The sequence below is a fragment of the Danio rerio genome, chromosome 7, assembly GCF_049306965.1.
Source record: "Danio rerio strain Tuebingen ecotype United States chromosome 7, GRCz12tu, whole genome shotgun sequence".
NCBI lineage: Eukaryota > Metazoa > Chordata > Actinopteri > Cypriniformes > Danionidae > Danio > Danio rerio.
In genome coordinates, this window is record NC_133182.1 from 20,189,206 (window position 1) to 20,211,985 (window position 22,780).

Below are 22,780 nucleotides of genomic sequence, written 5' to 3' on the forward strand. Positions count from 1 at the left end.
ATTAAATTTAGAAATGTTCAACTTAATTATTTGTTTAAACTCAGACCATATCAATTGTTTGCAACCACTCACCTTAAAATAAATTGAGTAAAATCCAATCAATATTTTTTGGTGTAATAATTTAATATTTATTATATGTTCTATGTAGTTCTATGTACTTTTTTGGCATATATATTTTTAAATGAATAATGCTGGTCACTATTGATTGCCATTGTATGAACAAATGCAAGCATTTTTACTGATAAAGAAAGAAGGGCATTAGACATTGTTACAACACCAGCCTGGGTAAATAATTAGACTTTTTTTTCCTCCTTTTTCACAAAGCTGCCACAATTACACCTTTATTTTCCATGACTCACGAGACATACTTCTTAACAATTACTCATTCACTCTTTAATAAACCCGTAATACTTCCGAGACTTTCCTAAAGTCAATCATTTACTCTTTTTCTAATCTGCCGTTCTCTTTTCACCATGTGCTTTTCTTGCTGAGCTTTACAGCTGTTGTTTCATGTCAGCAATAAACGACCTGACACACACACACATGCACACACTCCTGGATAAACATATCATTATGTCCCTCTGAAATGTGATGTGACACCGGTCCGTGATTGACAAGCTCTGGGAATGAACAAGGAACGTCACTGTGAGTAAAGGGAGATCAGTATGTCAGATCCAGGCGTTCAGACACACACAGCTGTTCATATGTGTTTTCATACTTGCATACTATATTCCAGTGCGCTATTCATGACCTCTCGACAGCTTTTCTGTCTTTGTCACTGAAAATACACAAAGAAAAAAGGATTTCTTACCCAACGTACTGAATTTTTAACACAGACTTTGTTTAGTGTTTTTGATATGGCTGCTGATTTAGCATGTTTATTTCATTAATTATGGAGGACAATAAAGCGTTGAATTTTTATTATGCAATTAAGTCATCATACTTTTTATGTTGAGTTTATTGGTGATGAACGTGATGCAGGAAAACCACTGCATCAAAAACTCTAAAATTCAAGATATTGGAGAATAATGTCTCATAGTTTGTTGTCTCATATGATAGAGTTAATCAATATCAAATGAGCAAGAAATCCAGTGTCACTCAAGGCTGATTTTGTCCTGAATAACATGAGGAAGTATGATGTTGACTTTAAATATTTTTATAAAAAGAAGTAATAGCCATGTTTCGAGCATAATACTGTCTGTTTCCATTCGTTTTCCTGGAACTGAAAGGATGTACAACAAATGTATAATTTACAGTAAACTGAACGCATTATTATTATGAATTTTGCAAAATGCTAACATGTGATAATGAACATTTGATTCTGCTACTAATTGTTGTTTAACCTATTGTTAAAAAACGCTAACAGAGTTAACATTTTCCACTTGGCATGGGCCGGTATATGATTCTGACTGTATGTTAACCTTGGATAAAAATATTACAGTTTCATGGTTTCTCAGTATTGTGATTACTGCTCTAAAATATGTTATTTTTAAATGTAAATGAAAAGTAAATGAAAAATCTTACTCATACCTTAGAAACGATATAGCAAAAATTTTGTTATTTGTTATTGTTTTGCAGTTTTAAAACCTTGACTTTTCCAAATCGCAGTGTACCTTGAAAACTTATCATCTCATGCCTGTTTTCACCATTTTATGATTTAGCTTAAAAGCAGATACTACATGGCATCTCTAAAACAGAATTTCTTAAAGTTTTTACATTCTATAGAAAACAATATATGTGTAACAGTTCTTCTTCATACATTAACATGACAGAGACCCCAAATCTACTCTAAATGTAAATTATCAAAATTCTCTTAAATTTGCAAATTGGGGTAAAAAAAAAAAAACAGGGCAAATACAGATAGAAGCTTCTGATTCTAAAAATGATTTTCTGTTTGGAGTCATAAAGTTCAATCTGGCAGAACGTTCATTGAAGCATTACTTAACAAGAAATACAATCAGTTTGCTTATTAATTTAATAAAAATAAATAAATTGGTGTTGTAACAATATTTTGAGGTTTGAGAGTGAATTTTTTTGCTTTTTATAACATTTCTTTAATATTTTAGGTTGAATATTTTGTCCAGTGCAGATGTTAATTTTATGTAGTTAATATGGTATTATTTATTGTCGTTTTTAAGACCCCATGAATAAATTAATTATTTTCCCCTTCATTCTATCAAATTTAAACACTTTAAAAGAAAACATACAATGAGCAAATGAGATGTTTAACAATGTTTAATAAACACTGAAAAATGTTTCACTGACTATATACAGTTGAAGTCAGAATTATTAGCCCAGTTTATTTTTTTCCCAATTTCTGTTTAACGGAGAGAAGATTTTGTCAACACATTTCCAAACAATAATTTTAATAATAACCGTTTTCTAATAGCTGAATTATTTTATCTTTGCCATGATGACAGTAAATATATTTGACTAGACATTTTTCAAGACACTTCTGTACAGCTTAAAGTGACATTTGTAGGCTGATTAGGTGAACTACTGTAGGTAGGTTAGGGTAATTAGGCAAGTTATTGTATAACGATGGTTTGTTCTGTAGACTATCTTTTACCTTTAAATGACTTAAAAAAAATAAATGCTCCTTTTATACTAGCCGAAATAAAACGAATAAAACTTTCTCCAGAAGAAAAAACATTATCAGACATACTGTGAAAATTTTGTGAAATATTTAAAAAAGAAAAAAAATCTAAGGAGGCCTAATAATTCTGACTAACTGTTTATACACACAAATAAAAATCTTTCACATTTAATATACTACATTTTTTTAACAACAGAGCAGTCTGGTAGAATAACAAAGAAAACTGATTCTGATGTGTGCTTTTGAAATGCTGATTGGCTCACAAAAACCTTTTTGGCTCACAAAAAACCTTTTTTGTTTAATCTTAAAATGCAAAAAACTTCACATAAAAAAACATCACATAATGTAAATAAGTTGTCATTTAATAAAAATATGTGAAAAACTCAATTTGTCTCAAAAATGTCAGATAGAACCTTATAAATTATGGCGAAATACTTAATCTACAATTAGTGCGTCCTAAACGGTTTGCACAAATGAATGAGATAATAATAATGACAAGCTTTAATAACTTCCAGAGTTTCCCGCCAGAGCAATTGACGGTCCCACTTTATATTAAGTGGCCTTAACTAATATGTACTTACACAGGAATTTATAGTTTGTTACAATGTTCTTATTGTGTAAATACATGTATTTACTGTGTACTTTTGCTTGAATAAATACATATATGTAATTACATCTGTAATTAACTTTTGTAATTACATGTTTAAATACACTGTTGACCATCCCTTACACCCTCACCCACCCTTAAACCTACCCATACAACCTAACCTGTCCATAACCCAACCTCTATCCCAACTCAAAAGCACCACAAGTGTTCTCAAATACATTATAAACACAGTAAGTACATTGTATTTACTTTTTTTTATGTAAGTACATAGCAGTTAAGGACACTTAATATAAAGTGGGACCCAATTGACATCACTTGGAGCAAGTCACATATTTTTTCTATCAGTGCTCTAGTCATGCTTTTTTATAACCAGTGTAACAGAGTTGACCAGAATGTATATGGACATAAGCAAAATCAGCTTTTTATTGCTGAAATAAAACAGTAATAGATGTTTTGTGCATTTTTATATAACTTATACGTACAGTTTTTCCTCAACCTTCCTAAAAGCACACCAGCACTGTGGTAGGTTTAGATAAGATACAGCTGCATATACTCACATCATTCATTCATTCATTTTCTTGTCGGCTTAGTCCCTTTATTAATCCGGGGTCGCCACAGCGGAATGAACTGCCAACTTATCCAGCAAGTTTTTACCGCCAACTTATTCAGCACATGTTTTACGCAGCGGATGCCCTTCCAGTCGCAACCCATCTCTGGGAAACATCCACACACACACATTCACACACACACTACAGACATTTTAGCTTACCCAATTCACCTGTACCGCATGTCTTTGGACTACCTACTGCGCCACTGCTTCGCCCCATACTCACATCAATATAATATACATTTTGTGAAACTGTTCAACAATAATTTATATTTTTACATTACTGAGATGGGTGTAAGGTTTGGATAGGGGGAGACATTAATAAAATACAATTAATGGGCAATTTAATAAATAATTTTTGTTAACTTCCAGCCGCAGCTGTATTTCTTCTAGCAACAACCAGCACTACACATTCCCACTCTTCCTAATCAAACACACCTGAATCAACTCAATGAACATTAGAAGAGAGTACAAAGCCTGAAATTATCTTGTCAGATAAGGGAGACGTCTAAAACATGTACTGTTGGTGCGCCTCCAAGAACAGGGTTTGGAAACATTGATTTAGTAGAGCAAATGTACAAAAGTTATGAAAATTAGACTTAATTACTTCATGATAATTGAAGCTGAATGTATGATTCAGGGGCCAGAGATTAAAGTGGTCTTTAAGTTAACAAAATGTCCCTAAATACACATAAAAACATTATTTTTTAGAGATAATTACAAATAAATTGTGTAATTATCCAAAACTGGTTCATTAAAAGTTTTTGTTTTTAAAAAATAAGAGAAAATACACTGTATCTAGGAGATGCAAAATGTACCCGCGTATCTGGTTGATTGAATCAACCAGATAAATCAACACACATTATTGAATGTAAAAAAACACAAGAAAGTAGCTTTAGAAATAATTTATTAAACAAACATGCAGGTTACAATGGACATATAATCAATTTATACAAGAACTGTAATTTATTCCTCTGATACAAGAATAAATTCATCACTCCAGTCTTTAGTGTCTCATGATCATCCAGAAATCTTTCTTGTTCTTGGTGCCAAAGAAACAAACCAAAATATATATACAAACACACACTTGTGTACATGGTTTACAGGGACACTATAAATAATGTATGTTATACTGTAAATGCTGCTTACATGTACCTACCTCTAAATCCAACCCTCACAGAAACCACTGGACATTTTTCTAAATTCAAAAGACCCCATTATATATGATTTTTAAGCATTTTGAATTACAGGAAGACAAGGTGTGTCCCTGTAAACCACCTTAACAGAGTACACAAAGAAAAGTGATAAATTGGATTTACTAAAAGTTTTAAGCTGTCTGATTGCAATCAATTTATATGGGCTGAATTAAAACAAATTAAATTTAGTAATGTTCAACTTAGTTTAAATTCAGCCCACATATACATTCTTTGCAACCACTTACCTTAAAAAAATGTAGTAAATCCAATGGATTTTTTTCCGTGCAACTAGTACACTGTAAAAATTATTAGTGACTAAACCTATTGTCCTAAATGCAACAAGTTGACTTTACTGAAAAATTATAGTAAGTAAACCTGTTACTTGCAAAGGTTAAGTTGACTTAATTTGAATAATTCTGCTAATTTTACTCACTTTTTAAAAAATAAAGTCAATTAATCGCTTTTTACAGTGTAGATTAAAATTTGGGTTATACATTTTTTTTATTTTTTCTAAAAATTACATTGAAAAAATGTAAGAAAAATTATAAAATCTGAAATTGTATTAAAATATTAGTAAATCACAACTAATTTAAAAAATATATGTTTTAGTATAAACAATATTTTTAATATAAAAAAATTAAAATCTAAAATAAACAGCTTAAATATCAATGTTTTTCTTCTATTTATATACTAAAAAGTACTTATGGGGAAATACCTTTTAATAATACATTACAAGAGTCATTTTTAATAATACTAAATTATTGCCAACATTTGGCCAATTAATAACAGCAAATGTTTCTTGTTTTACATGTATTTTTTGCTTATTTACTGGAAAATAATGAAAATACATTGATATTGATGTGATTGTAATGCATCAAAAACAAATTGGCTGAAAGTCCAACAGCTCATAAAACACATAAAAAAGATATTTGTATGTCATTAATAGATAATGGCAAGTAAGTAATGTGCATTTTTATTGTGGATTTATTGTCTATGGCCAAACACCCAAAAAGTTTACAATCATGAGCGGGATCTCTAAACACCACCACCAGCATGATCATACTAGATCATACCCATGTCATTAAACAATTTCCTGTCCCTGTAAACCACATAAACCTGTACACACAGACATACACAGAAGGTTTGCATTCGCACTTCCCTCTCAATTTGCAAAAGACACACACACTGCAGTAATGTACGTGGAGCAGACAGACTGAGGAGAGCTGCTCCCAGAGGCCTTGTTAGATTGATCAGTGTGCGAATGATGCGTGGTCTCGTCTCTACATATGTCTCGGTGCAGGATGTGTGTTTGTACCTCCGGTTCAGCTCTGGTGTGTCCTGTAGTATCAAGCAGATATACTATAGCTGTGATCAGAGCTGAGTTTCTGCACTGCTGATCGCTTGCTGTTACTGTCAGCCTCAGCTGAGTAATGTAGAGCACTTTCAATCAGTGAGATATTAAAAGAATGCACAATGTGGTTGTTGTATAATAAGAATGCATGGAAATTAAATAAAACAATACTAATTCAAAATATATACTTTTTATTTAGTAAAAAGAACATTTAAATTAACAATAAAATATATAATTAATCATTGAATTGATTAATATTTTACAATTGAATAATGAATTGATTTCTAGTAATATTATTAGGTTATTTAATCAATCATAATTATAATATAATTCTTTTTAAATTTGTAATATATATTATGTTTGTAGCATGATGATTTACTTGGCTGCTTGTTTGTTTGTTTATTAATCATTCATTGCAATAATTATAATGATCCATATTAATTTTGTTGCACAATATGTATAGATTTTTTTTGTGAACAATTGTTTTTATTATTTCGGTTTTTGTTTAATATAGAAAGGGTACAACATATGGCTATATCATAAAACAACCCCGAATCCCCACCCCTCACCCAGGTGGATTAGTTCTATACTAACAGAAGTTTAAAGATTGCTGTAAAAAAAAACAAGAATAAAGCTAATCCAAATAAAAAGCAGAAGTACAACAATATGTATTGATATCATTTTATTTAGAATGTTATTTAATCATATATTTTAAACAATTATTATATTAATAAAATAAAGTCTTCATAATAATAACAATAATTATGCATATTATTGTGGTAATAATATTCATTTATTTAATAATGGTAATAAGTAAATAACAAAAAGGAAGCATTTATTGGGCATAGTTCAACCTTTAATAATGCATTATTACAATACAAAGTTATTCTTGTTAACTTTAGTTAATGCATTTAGTTAATGTTGTAGAAATGTATTGTTTGTTATTAAATACAATAAACAATGGAAGATAATTGTAATGTATTCACGAATACTGAATATTTATAATGCAGTAGCTGTATAGTGATGACGATGATAATAATAATAATAAAATGTTTATGATTGCAGCCCAGTAATTAATTAAGTTTTTATATTGTTATTTTTCAATATAATTGTTAAACAATTGAATTATTAGTCTTTCTGAATTATTAGCTCCCTGTATATTTTCCCCAATTTCTGTTTAACACACTTCTAAACATAATAGTTTTAATAACTCATTTCTAATAACTGGTTTCTTTTATTTTTGGACATGTTTATATTATACTAGATATTTTTCAAGACACTAGTATTTGGCATAAAGTGACATTTTAAGACAGGTTAATTAGGCAAGTCTCTGTAATTAGACAAATTTGTGTATAAAGATGGTTTGTTCTGAAAAAAATGTAGCTTAAGGGGTTATTAATGTTGACTTTAAAATGGTTTTTAAAAAATGAAAACTGCTTTTAGTCTAGCCAAAATACAATAAATAAGACTTTCTCCAGAAGAAAAAAATATTGTGGGAAATACTGTGAAAAATGCCTTGCTCTGTTAAGCATCATTTGGGAGATATTTAAAAAAAGAAAACAAATTGCAGTAGGACAAATAAATGACTTCAACTGTATATTATCAATAATGCATATACTGCATTATCATTATTAATAATACATTATCACTGTGTCATTGTTGTATCTACAAATGAACCCATTTGGTCAGAAACGGAAACAAAAAATAATCAATTCAAATCTTAAAAACAATGCATATTTGAGTATTATTGTAGAAATGGATTGAATAAAATCTTTCTTAATCTGAATGAGTAAAATACTCTTCTTTATGACGGTTATCAGAAAAGAAAGGCTCAGTAACAGCAAAAGGAATACTGAGAAATCTTGATGAGACTGGCGTGAGTGCTCTGCAGCATATGCTGTGTTTTGGCTGCTGCATTAGTGCATGTTGCGCTGATGCTCATCTTGTCTCTGCGTCTGATTGAGTCTCTCCGTGCTCCGGTTGGAACGACTTGTTCTTGAGGGACTAAATTTAGCTCTGCTCAGCGAGGAGCGGCAACCTTTACAATTACAGCCAAGACCGCAACACAGACCAGGAACATTGGTCAATTTTCAAGTAATCAATAATAATTTTGTTTTCCTCCTCTTTGTCAAAACATGCAATTTTTTTCAATTACAGTTTCATTTAGAAAAAGCTTTTTGTTTATGCTTTTAAATCGCATCACCAGATTGAATTTAGCTGATATTCAACTTGTTGGCTCATGCCGAGCTTTTACAGCCTTTGTTTTTTGGTTGCAAAAGTTAAAACCACACTTGAAAAAAATATTGCTGTCTTATATGTAGTTGAATCAAAGGAACCTTTCCAGTCAACTTACATTAACCAAGGTGACTAAAAATATTCAAACTTTGTATAACTTAAAGCAGGGATGCCCACACTTTTTCCTATGAAAGATTTTTTTTACAGTGTAGTAGTGTATTAAATTAATGTAGAAGAGCGTTCAAGTGTAAATTTATTCAAAAGCTGCCACTTTAATCTAAAGCTATATACATGGGAAGTGCATTAATGCTATAAATTTGACCAATTTGTGTGTTCCAAAGGCCATGTGACCCATTAAAGCGGACTCTTCAAGTGTTCAGTGCTCCTCTAAATTAGTTGCTGTCTCCGCCGTGTGTGTTTATCCAGATGACTCTTCACAAATAGCACAGTAATGGGTGGAAATGAGCGGATGTTTGGTAAAGGCAGAGGACTAACTCGCCTGTGCTTTAATGAATAAAGACCATCAATTTGTTATTTTGCAGTGATTGTATTGTTTATGCCAGTGGGCCATGATTGCAGACCAGTGGTGACGTGCGATGGATTGATTATGTGACTCGAGCATGCATATTTTGTTCTTTGTACTCATACATGATGTAAATGTCATGTTTATATTATTGCACTTCATCATGATCTTATTCATTCAAAAAAATAATTAACTGCTTGTTCAAACTACTTATTTAAAATTAGTTTAAAATTTTTTTTTTAACAACTTAATTGATTTATGTTCAATACGCTCCTAAGTTGACTTAATCGATTTGTGTTGGGACAGCATGAAGGAATTGTGTGGATCTCAGCTTTTTTTTTAGTGTAAGAGTTTGTTCACCTTTTTTCTTGAGAAGTTCTTGCAGTTCTTGGTTCTTGATTCATTCAATTTTAGTCATACATTGCTCTGGGTACAGTTTGTTGCAGGTTTTAGATGATAACAATCCACTAGAGGGCGATCTACATTTTTGCGAATCTCTTCTTAGGATATGTTTTGCTTTACATTTCAGATAGATGTCCTACTTGTACTTGTTCATAAGAAAGTAGGGCTTGTCATACCGATCACCAGCGAACCACTGACCAAAATCCAACCGATAATGTTTTCAAAGCAAATGTAAAAAGAAAAGTGATCCGCGACCACATAGTTTTACCTTGATTTTACGTAGCTTTTATCTCTTTTGTGAAATTGTGCATCACTGGACTCGAATCTGAGTGTTTTGCATTACAAGTACAACACCCATCAAAGTGAGCTACCAAGCAAACTGACATGAGGGTGAGGGAAATATTCAATTACAAATTGTAGACACAAATACGATGCTTTGAGGTATAATCTGAAGGTTAGCGAAGACGTGGACACGGCGCTGGAGAAGTTAATGGTATGCGGGCAACCAGATAGTGATCACAGCGATCACAAAGTCACAGCAATCAAAGAATCCACAACGATCACAGAGTCCACAAAGATCAATGACCCAAGAGTTCAGATTAAAAAAAAACATTCCAATAAAATATTCGAGTAAAAAGAAGTTTAAAACAAACTAAGTAAACACAGTGAGCAGCGGCAGCCAAAACGCACCAGCGTTCACTCGACCGGAAGTTTCACGTTTCTTGTATTTGTTCATAAGAAAGTAGGGCTCGTCATACAGATCACCAGCAACCCACTGACCTAAATCCAAGCAATAATGTTTTCAAAGCAAATGTAAAAGGAAAGTGATCCGCGACCACATAGTATATATTTGTTGTTAAGAACTTTATAAAAAGAATCCTTTATTCAACGATAAAACGCCTTTGTCAATATCATTAGTGTGAAAACTAACGAAAGGCATCATATACAGACCTGTAGGGTTTAATTTACACATATTAAAGCATGTTTTTGCAGTTTTACAAAAATGTAGGCTGAAGCACATATTTCCTGTGAGCCTGTGTTGCAGCTTTTAGGTCTTTGAGAATAAAAATTCACAGAGATAAAACTAATTTGTGGCAAAACATTGAGCTCTTTAAAATGATCAGTTTATGCAGCTAGAAGAACATTGTTGCTTTTAATTAACAGACTTGGCCAACAGTTCTGAGTCTGACTGCTCGAGACTGTATTGAGCGCACTGTGAATTGTTTAAAAAAATTAATCTTCCATGGCAACACTGTGCATAATGTTTGGCTTGAAAAGTCTGCTTCTTGGTTGGCGTGAGTGTGAGTAAATTAACTGTGAATTTAATTTTTGTATAAACTTTCTCTTTAAAGGCATTTACCTTTCTGCAACCGGATGTCATTATGCATTTAAAACTATTATTTTCTCTGATAAGAACAGCTAATAGGAGATATCTATCAAGGTTTAAGTTTCTAGTTGCACAATTCACCAAGGTATGAAGAGAGGCTCAGCTGCCTGATTCATAGCCTGCAAATTTATTCATGCCAGACCTAACAATGTAACAGACTCAGCCAAGGCTCTATGAAATACGTACATGATCCTGCCTGTGTTTCTGCAAAACATGAATATATCGATTGCACAACAGTTTCTATACATACACATTTATAAGTCCTGCACATTGTAAAAGTTCTTTGCGTTCTTTCGTCACATGTCTCTCTCTCTCTCTCTTACTCCATATGATCATCTCCTCTGATGTAGTCAATGTGCTTAATCTTATGTAACATGGTTTGACAAAGTGCACAAAGCCATGTAAGTTGGAAAGTTACTGCAACAAGTGTGTTTCTAACACTGTATTCTTGTGTTTCAAGGTCCAGTGTTTTTCATTTTTAAAGAGCCTCTATTTTGCTTTATGAAAGATCATAATTTGGTTTTGGGGGTTTTCAACAACTGGCTGAAATGCATGCAGGGTCAAAAAACATTTTCGTTGTCTTAAAATATGCATTTATTTTTATCTTATCGTAGCGACTCCCTTATGATTTGTTCAGTGATTCATTTGTTCCCAAATCCCTCCTTTGCATGAGGCTAATCTGAGATTGATCAGATGACCCAGTCTGTTGTGATTGGTCGACTGCGTTCAGCGCGAGACTAAGAGAAACGGCCAGCACGGTTATATTCTATTTTTTACCATAACCCCAAGTAATAACAAGGACACACATTCAGTATTAATCTGAATATCTAATGGTGGCAAGCAACAGCAAGAGATTGCGTGCAGAAGCACATTTAAATCTGTAAAGAAAGAAGCAGGCATTGCGTTTACATCGTGGATTTGTATGCGATATGTGAAATAGCTCATACAGATTTAACCTGAGAGATACATTACAATCACTGATCTATATCAGATATGTGATTACAAGCCGTATTTTGCAAACTACAGAAAACGAGGCAACCATTAATCACACTTTACTTTGTTTAGGAAGGAGAAACACTTACAGGATTTGGAGGAAGAAGAAACTTGTCCATACAAACTGAACCTCTTACTGACAAAGTCCCATACATTAGTAGTCTTTGCTGATCCCTTCTTAATAACAAACGGCCGGGGAATCCTGCACTGCAGGGTAGGTTATTGTATTAATCATCAGAAAAATGACAGGAACAAACACATCACACAGTTAGCTATACTGTGGTGCTGTTGTGAAAATGAACTTTAACCCTTTATTCCCTACAGTCGCATGTCTGGCCATCTTTCAGTGATACTAATCCTAGCCTCATGATCAATCCCAAGATCTCTCGCACTCCACTTGTGTCTGAAGGAAAAGGCGCGTTCACGTTTCACCGGATCCAGTAGTTCATAAATGGTATTGTTTTGCTTCAACGTCGATATGAACAGTCAAAAGATCCAGATGAACGACGAGTCATTTAAACGACTCATGATTCAAATATTTTAGTAAAAAATTGTATTTTTAAACAAGGTACACCTTTAGATTTAACCCTCAAAACCCATAATACTGTAGGGGCTCTTTAACTCTTGGCTAGGTTGAATAAGATGTAGTGTAGGTGATGCATTATTTGTAAACACAATCAAGCTTTTCTTTTCCAAACTACCTGGATATGTTCAACAAACATCACTAATTATTTTCATTTCACTGTCCTGATTAAATAAGCCTGCATCTGCTATGGGGAATTATGCTATTGCTTATGATGTCTCTAGTCTCTTAAGGGCTGGACAGTGTAGCGAAGCAAAAAACAAAACAAATGGTAGCTGCATTCAGAATAAACCTTTATTAAATATACAGCTGTGGAAAAAGAGGCCACTTGGAAATTCTTAGGTTGTCTACATTTGCATTTTATAGTTGTGTTTGATTAAAATTTAATTTAGTTTTATTCTGTAAAGTAATGATATATATATTTTTTTATTACAATAAAAATGGTTAGGGCAGAGTGACACGGTCTCTCAGTGGTTAGCACAGTCGCCTCACAGCAAGGAGGTTGCTAGTTTGAGTCACGGCTGTGCCAGTTGGCATTTCTGTGTGTAGTGGACCATTTCTGAGGTGAATTGAATAAACTAAATTGTCCGTAGTGTATGTGTGTGAATGAATATGTATGGATGTTTCCTTGTGCTGGGTTGCAGATGGAAGGGCATACGCTGTGTAAAACATATGCTTGACAAGTTGTCATTTCATTCCGCTGTGGCGACCCCTGATGAAAAAAAGAACTAAGCAGAAGAAAAATAAATGAATGAATGAAGTTTAGAGCATGTAATGGTTAAGTTTTAGACACTTTTGAATTAAAGTGCAGACAAGTCAATACCAATATTTGAATTTACAACAGCACTGATTAATGTGTAAATCTATAAATATTGCAAGACTTTACATCTCACTTCTGTTTTTTTTTTTCTCAGAGTGTTGAAGCCTCAGCAGTGTGCACTTCTGGGAAATGTACCGCCTGCGATCTCCCGATCAGCTGAATGCCAGAGGAGAACGAGTGCGGTGTGACCCCACAAGCACTTTCAAAAGACTCTCTGCAACAAGTGCAGCCGCCTGTGCTGTCCAGACTCTCCACAGACCAGCACAACAGCCAATCAGAGAGGAGAATCAAGACACTGCAGCCAATCACAGTGACCTCTGAGCTTCAGCAGAAACTTGAACAGTATTTACAATCCCTCACAATCATCGAACGTGTTATGTATATACAAAAAGTGCCTCTTGTTTTTGATTGTCGCTTTCTGGAGACACTTTTTCAAGGTCTGAATAACTGCTTGAAGAGAAAGATTGTTATTCTTTTACTTTCTGTAAAAACTGAACTTATAAAGAAGGTACATTGGGTTATAAGTGGGCCTACATAAACCAAATCATTTACAAACATTATAAACATATATAAAAGTTTCCCTCACAGCAAGAAGTTCACTGGTTCGAGCCCCAGGCCAGTTGGTATTTCTGTGTGGAGTTTGAATGTTCTCCCAGTATTGGCGTGGGTTTCCTCCGGGTGCTCGGGTTTAGATATTTTGCAATCTGGACTTTACTAGAACTATGTTAAGCTGCTTTGACACAATCTACAATGTAAAAAGTGCTATATAAATAAACATGAATTGAATTGAATACGCACTATAGGTGAATTGGAAATACTAAATTGGCCATAATGTATGAGTGTGCATGAAAATGCGAGAGTGTGAGGGTGTTTCCCACTACTGGGTTGTGGTTGGAAGGACATCCGCTGCGTAAAACATATGCTGCAATAGTTGGCGGTTCATTCCGCTGTGGCGACCTCTGAAATAGACTAAACCGAAGGAAGATTAATGAATAAATGTGTTTTGAGTTAAACACAAAATGTACAGTGAAATACTTTCATCCTACAAACTACTGAAGACATTTCTCCTAAATTTAAGATAAAAGTGTTTTATAAATAAGATATTTTTTTAAATAAGATGCCATGTATCCAAATTCCAGACCTTTTTATTCATTTTAAGACAACACAATGCCAAAGTTTTAACTTCTGAAGAGTTGAACTCTTGACGGATAACCCCTCAGTCTCAAGACCTGAAAACAGAAGAGAAAGCTTATTCTTTTACTCTCTGTAAAATAAACTGACCTGATAAAGAAGGTGAATTAAGCAGCAGAAGCAGGAGTGCTAATAGCATTCAGTAGCATCACTGACTAGTTGATCGTCCTCCCTGATCTTTATTTCTTTCTCTGGTTCCCTTTCGCCTCATGTTGAAGCCATGCATTAAGACTGAAGTGCCTGTCTGCTTTCCGCTTTTCTCCTCCTCCTCCTCCTCCTCCTCCTCCTGCTCGTCCTGAAAGGAACCGGTAGCAGACGTTTGGCTGGATGACACTGAGCGTCTATTTTTACTCTGAGGGTTTGTGTTTGTATGATGGTGTCCTGCAGTAGATTCACCTCCACTGGCACGCAATGATGCTAAAGCTGACCAAATGCACACTGGACTGAACCAATGACAGTCTGGAATGGGGGAGGGAGGATTTGAAGGATGTAATTTGGGAATCGTCCCCGCATACTGTATCACAGTGACACTCTTTTGCTGGCCAACAGTGTTAAAATAAAGACAGGAGTGTTTGATACATGATTCTGTTGTATGTTTCATGTTTATTATATATGTGGAATATATAATGTGTTTTTGTATATACATTTACACTCATTGGCCATTTTATTAGGTACACTTTACTAGTACCGGGTTGGACCACTTTTGCCTTCAGAATTGCCTTAATCCTTTGTAGCTTAGATTCAACAAGGTACTGAAAATGTTCCTCAGAGATTTTGGTCCATATTGACATGATAGCATCAAGCAGTTGCTGCAGATTTGTCAGCTGCACATCCATGATGTTAATCTCCCGTTCCACTAAATTCCAAAGGTGCTCTATTGGATTGAGAGCTGGTGACAGTGGAGGCCATTTGAGTACATGGAACTTTGTCATGTTCAAGAAACCAGTGTTAGATGATTCACGCTTTATGGTGTGTTATCCTGTTGGAAGTAGCCATCAGAAGATGAGTACACTCTGGTCATAAATGGATGGACATGGTCGGCAACAATACTCGGGTATGCTGTGGTGTTGACACGATGCTCAATTGGTTCTAATGGGCCCAGCGTGTGCCAAGAAAATCTATTGTCCTATTTTGGTGACCCTGTGCCAATTGAAGCCTCAGTTTCCTGTTCTTACCTGACAGGAGTGGCAACCTTCTGCTGTTGAAGCCCATCTGTCTCAAGGTTGGTCGTGTTGTGCATTCAGAGATGCTCTTCTGCACACCTTGGTTGTAACACGTGGTTATTTGAGTTACTGTTGCCTTTCTATCAGCTTGAATCAGTCTGGCCATTCTCCTCTGACCTCATTAACAATCCATTTGTGCCCACAGAACTGCCGCTCACTGGATATTTTCTCTTTCTCAGACCATTCTCTGTAAACCCTAGAGATGGTTGTGCGTGAAAATCCCAGTAGATCAGCAGTTTCTGAAATACTCAGACCAGCCTGTCTGGCATCAACAACCATGCCTTGTTCAAAGTCACCTTTCTACCCTGTTCTGATGCTCTGTTTAAAATGCAGCAGATCGTCTTGACCATGTCTACATGCCTAAATGCATTGAGTTGCTGCCATGTGATTGGCTGATTAGAAATTTGCATTAACAAGCAGTTGGACTGGTGTACCTAATAAAGTGGCCAGTGACTGTATATGTATGTCTGTTGGGTTTGCATTGAAATATGGCAACACATATTCTTGTGTAAATTGTGTATTTCCCCACACACTGTTAAACTGTAGCCCTTGTATTGTTGTCATATCTGCATATTTGAATATGAATCGGATTATGTACACCACAAAAACTGTGAAACTGTGACTAAAATCCACTATAGGAACAGTAAACAGTTAACATTATATACAGTATGTTCAATGATTCTTCACATTATTTTAAATGGTATTAGAAGTTCAGGTATTGAAAAGTTTGCACACTCCATTACACATATATGAAACACACACACACACACACACACATATATATATATATATATATATATATATATATATATATATATATATATATATATATATATATATATATATATATATATATATATATATAAAGAGAGAAGACTCAAAATCCCTTTTAATCCAGTCTCTATTCAAAAGCCTTTTCTGTAAGAGGTTGAAACTGTGCGAAATGGTTTCTTAAAATTGTAACTGTTTCTTAGAATTGTGACGTTATCATGTATACTACAATTGTGAAATTATTAAGCTTTATCTAACAATTACTGTCTTTATATTTTGCTCCCGACAGTAACCAGCCTCCCTAGTGTGTCTTGTCATGCATCCAATGTCCTCTCCATATAGGCAGACAGTGTGGAAACAGTATCACAAGTCCTACGTCTATGAATAGCAAACTGTCTAACTTTTCCCAGAGCTGATACCTACAGCAGCATACAGAGTCTTGAGGGTCATTCCACACATTTTTCATGCACAATTCTCCAGCACAAAAGAGATCTTTATTCAGAAGGTCTGGTTTCAACTTGTTATGCACACACACTGACACTGGAGGAAGACTGACCGTCTGTAGGGCAGATATTCATGGGTGGCCTGTTACTGCAAGAGTGCACACGGTGGCTTCAGGACAAGGCGAAGTAAAACTCTGCATGAAACACTTGCTATGCAACAGCAGTTTGTATTACTGCTCACATCAGCAGCACATGCAGAAAAAAAAACCTGACGGCCTTTGCTCCATGCTGAAACAAACAGAAGTGAAGGCGTCTCCACCCGTGACCTGCTTGTGATCCACATGTGTGTGTAGTTTCAGTGTTTTTTCCCCAGGGCCTGTGGCTCAGCACAACACTGAAGGATGCAGGATAGTAATGCAAGACTTTTGAACTTCAGACATGAAAAGAAGCGAGAAAAATCTTGTCAAAACCTGAATGTATCAGCATCTGGCAGCCGCAGCCATTTACATATCTGCCACCAGCAGGAGAGAGTGTGTGTGTGTTAGAGGTAAGAATACTTGAGCATTTAATCATTTAATGATTGTAAACAAAAATGAAACAAGATCCCAGTTTTAGTCTGCAGGTGACCTTTATTTATTTTACAGTGTCATTTTAGAGTAAAATATGCTACTTAATACAAAACTTAGCCTCAAGCTTGTTTCAGATACATGATACTATATTTAAAGCACTCCAAAATATTTAGGCCTTGTATGTATACAAGCTTTGTTTTAATAACATTTGGGTCTTCCAAATATGTAAGCACCCACACAAATACAAATGGGCAATTTCACATCTCCTGAGCGTGCAATATACAAATTATAACATATCAGTTTGCAATGTTCACTTTTAATCTATTTAATTGAAACTTGATAAATAAATTATTATTTTATCAACATAATTTAAAAATGATTTGATTTGAGTCACACTTATGGTGGAGAAATCTAAATGAAATATTGTCACTACCAAAACGTTTGTTTTAAATGTTATAATGTTATAAATCAGGCTAAATCCCAATTCCTAATGATAAGACTATGTTGCAGATAATACTAAAGCTATGCAGTTGAGCATGCAGTATTAAATCCAATTGGTAATATTTTTAGACAACACAAATGTAGAAAGTATGCAAGCTGAGCACCACACAGGTTTAATAATACCTTAAACTAATATTTTAACATTTACTTCAGTTCGTTAAATAGTTTACAATGTATTACATATTGTTTACAAGCAAACGTGATCTTCCAGTGATTAAAAAACACGGGCCATTGTGTGAAAGGTGTGATATTCATTCATGTTAATTTCCGACGTTAGCTAGTAGGTAAAGAACGTGTTCACACATTTGCCGCCTTTTGAACTGAGGCGCCATTTCGTCAGTCATGACACATCAGGAGAGCGAAATACAGCAAATGCTGCATTGTTTATCAAAGTAAGTGAACATAAAGCTTCTTATGGTTACAGGACGGATAGTGAACATCAGTCTATGAAGATATTATTACATAGCATTGACTAAATTAGTTTTGAATTCCACACATGCAGTGGTTAAAACAGCTATTGTGTTCGTACATATTGTTCTTGCAAACAAACTTGACGCACCAGCATCAGATAAATGTGCTAAATAAGCTGCATATTTTTGTTGCTCCCCTGGTTTACATCTGTTGAGTTAAAATACATTTTTTCCTAGTCCAGTAACAGGTGTAATTCTGCCTCAGAGTTGTTACCCTTAACCTTATGCTAATTTTATGAGCCTGCTAACAGCTTTTGCCTGGAAACATCTTCTCTCACAGCTAAACTAGGCTATACTGCAGGAAGTCTTCCTGCTTTATTACTTCCCTTTTGGCTCAGTGAGGCAGGAAGTGAGTGTGTGCTTGAGAATAAAGAGACTGAGACAGACATAGTCTTGGTTATCATAACAGTCTAATTCTGCATTACAGTTTAGCTAATGCTCTCTTTTCTGTTTTCCCTGTTGTTCTCATAGATTTAAATGTGGCACAGTTGTACTCAGTAATGTGTTGAATCCATTAAGCTCATTGATTGTTCAGTCGTTAGAGTTGAGTACAAGCAAAGTTCAGCAGACTCAGGTTGATTGGGAACAGTAGCTTTGCTGTGTGTACTCATCGCCCACAGCATGGAGGGTAATTATGTTTTAATGCATTTTAATACCCTGTCATTATCGTTAAACGAAAACAGCTTTCTTTTCTGACCATTTTCTGTTGCCAACTTACTTCACCCTCCATGTATCTTGATCTCTCTCATGTGCCAAAGAAACAGCCATTTAGGATATCATCATGTTTACAACACGCTTCTTACTGCAAGACAGTGAAACCATGGTAGAGCTTCACTAAAAGGTTTCATCGCCAGCTCGCAAAATAAAAATAAAAAAAAAAACATTTAAAAAGGTAAGTGTTGAGTTTGCAGGTATGTGAGCAATTCCAGCGGTATGGGTGTGACATTTGTAGTAAAATCTTAAAACGTAATTTCACAGAGAAAGTTTATGTTAACTTTATATTGAAACATTTGTCTATATTTTCTAAAACAACTAACCACAGAGTTGTGGGAGCAGACAAATATCAATCTGTAAACATTTTTTATGTTTTAAATGAGGAAAATAAACATGCGTTATCAGGGACGTATAGCCAACATTTTAAAAGTGGAGGGACAGCTGTATGAGATCTAAAAGTTTACGTTAATATAATTATTATTTACCTGTTTCTAAATCTGTCTGTCTCTAAAAGTGAGGGGTACGTACGTGAGTATTTTTAAAGCATGTAAAATACTTGCTCACACAAAAAACGTACAAATGATTTCGATATTTTGGTGAAAACGTAATTTTTTCATGGCAAGGTTGACATTTTCATGGAATTGCTCATGTATTCAACAATTTGAGTTATAACTTGACCAAAGAATTGCAAAATTTAGTCAGAATTAAATTCAAAATTTAGAAAGTCTTTGTAAATTAGCAATTGTGGGGACAAAAGCCAAATTTAAAAAAGTCAAATATCAGAATTAAAAGTCTGAATTGTGAGATGAAATTTCAGACTTTCTAGAGATAAAATATCGATATCTATAAAAACATGAACATTAGTTATTTGGCATGGAAACTTTGTAGTTTTTATTTCCTAATTTTAGTTAGCCTATTTGATCACACAAACAAAAGAAAACAAAATACAAAATATTAAAGTTTTATTGAGGTAAAATATTAAGTATTATCATTAAAATATAATTTCATTCATTAATTCATTTTCTTTTTGGCTTAGTCCCTTTATTAATCTAAACTTATCCAGCATATGTTTTATGCAGCGGATGCCCTTTCAGCTGCAACCCATCACTGGGAAACATTCATACACTCGTTCATACACATACACGTCAGACAATTTAGCTTACCCAATTCACCTGTACATTTCTTTGAACTTGTGGGGAAGACTGGGGCACTCAGAGGAAACACCACACAGAAACAACAACTGACCCAGCTGAGGCTCGAACCAGCGACCTTCTTGCTGTGAGGCGATCGAGCTACCCACTACGCCACTGTCCAGCTAAAATACAATTTATTTTATTTTATTTACTGAGTCTCTTATAACTTTTGCAGTGACATGCTGGTGTGGTAATTCAAGTGTTCACACTTAATGATTGTTTATTGTTTGGCATGCTGTCCTGGGAGAGAGCCCTGAGCTCATAAGATACTCGAGCCCGGGGCGCCCTCTCGTTGCAGGGCGCGAGGGGAGTTTGAGCTCAGGTAGATCTCGAAAACTCCCCTGCTGTAGTAGTAAAAAAACAGATAGGGTAATCCTACACGTGATCCTTTTGAAATTAGTTCATAAATAAACCCAACTTTGAGGTTGACAAGTAAAAACAGACATATTCAAAATTATTTATCTATCTCAAAAGCTCTTGGGCACAAATCTTATTAGTATTGGACACGTGTATGAGGTGATTATGAGTCATAAAGAGGGATATGTCCATTTTAACTGATGAAAACCATCTACTTTATTCAAAGTTTAGCCTCCTGCCGTCAGGCAGAAGGTATACTTATTTTAGACAGGCAAGGTCCAACAGATTTTTCAGGCCTGTTGCCAGCCTGGTGAAATGGGTGGTTCTTTTTTCTCAAAAAAGTGGAGCTTTTCGCAGTTATTCGACTCATTTTCTATTTATGTATAAGATTTAAATACCGAATTAAGGTCTAGACATTTTAAGCACTATTTGTAACTGAATTAGCTTGTTGGATGGTCACCATAACCACATGTTTTGATGATTTAGAATAAAGGTTACTTGTCAAATATTTTCTCAATTAGCAATACAAAAAAAAACAATACTATAGTGAAAGATGACTTCACTTATGTCAGATGTTTTCTTGGCTAAAACTGATTAACTAAGTCACACTAGGATTCCGCTTGGTCTTAAAGCCTTTTTCAGTGGGTTATTTTTGCTATTTGTGATGGCATAGCAGTCAAAATAGGACAAATAAGCACATGAATGCATCGTCAAACCTAACAGTCAACTTTATCAAATGAAATGAGTGTAGTTAACTCAAAATCGACTGAAAGTTAATTCTACTTATTTGAAAAGAGTTTTGAACTCAGTTTTAAAGGTAATCAGTTAATTAAATACCTCATTACCTCAACTTAAATGAATTAAGTTTACAGTACTCATGTAGATTAGTCTTTGTAACTCAAATAGTTTGTAGCAATCGTTTTCCTCAAACGGTTTAAGTTATTAAGCCTTAACTTATTGGGTTTTACAGTACTCAGTTTGAGTTCTCTTCATTTATTAAGTTTTACTGTGCTCAAATTGCTTCATTTACTCAAATCAATTAAGTTTACAGTACTCATTAGGATAATTTTTTGAACGTAAATGGTTTGTTGCAATCGGTTTCCTTCAATGGTTTGAGTTACTTTCACTTTTACATGGTTTTACAGTGCGAGACAAATTCTGGACCTTTGTAAGTGAGTGGTGGGCCTTCCAAACCACCCGACCCCTCCTGGCTACGGGCCTGTATTTGCATTCATTTGTTCCAACTGAGTTAGGTTACATAACAAGCTCTAAGTTGTATGTTTTTTTCTTTCTTTACTTGATTATGATTAATATTATTGTTTTATGTTACTTCTATGTTTTTTGGGTGTGACCTGTTGCTGTTAACTGTTGGCTATTGCTGTAAACCAAATTGCCCTTCAGGGAGAAAATTCAAAATCCAAATCCAATCATTAAAAATATTAAACCTTTAAAAGATTTTCCAAACAGAAAGGTTACTTCTGATGAAGGTAAAAAGTAATCATTAGTTCAAAAGCTGAACCAACATTCACTAACAGTGAAACGCAGTGTGCATTGTTAGCTTGTGCATTGACAAATGGGAACTTCTTGTAAAGTGCTACCGGTTTCTTTTAAAGCTCAGATGAGATTTGGAGGTTCTTCCTGAATGGTTGAGCCTAAAGCTATGGTTGAGACTGTTGGCTCCACATCCAAACAAAAAGACTCCCTGTACCCTAAGATTGGCTGTACAGAGTGTGAATAGCAGAGCGGGAAGAGAGCGGGGAGGGTCACGTCACTGCGGGGCCTCTACATTTTATTTTCCCCAAGAGCTTCCTGAGAACCCACAGACACATGCTACAGAATTCAGACACAGATAGAGGAGGGGGAGATGAGGGAGGAACGGAGGAGCGAAACAGCTTGAGTGAGAAAGCGACAGAATGCAACGTGTTCAACGCACATACATGCATATATTTCAACATTCTTGTGATATTAGTTTGTTAAAAACAGCAAACATTTGACCATTTTTTTCATCAAAAGAGTAGTTTTCAACTGCAAACTTCCCAGGGAAGTGG

At 34.6% G+C, this 22,780-nt stretch overlaps 1 protein-coding gene across 4 annotated transcripts in view; it reads left to right on the top strand.

The window, feature by feature from the left end:
- The window catches only part of si:ch73-335l21.1, a 76,778-nt gene extending 61,704 nt beyond the window's left edge, over positions 1-15,074 (top strand). For 2 of the 4 annotated variants that reach the window (XR_012383234.1, XM_001920117.8), the window contains one exon: positions 13,395-15,074. Coding sequence is in view for 1 of the 4 variants with exons in the window: in XM_001920117.8 (XP_001920152.3) it covers positions 13,395-13,402 (8 nt within the window). In the remaining 3 variants the exon portion in view is untranslated. Of the gene's footprint in view, positions 1-11,969; positions 12,112-12,221; positions 12,352-13,394 lie in introns of all 4 variants that reach the window. The other 2 variants (XR_011016272.1, XR_011016273.1) reach the window with 2 other exon arrangements.
- Positions 15,075-22,780: the final 7,706 nt, after the last annotated feature.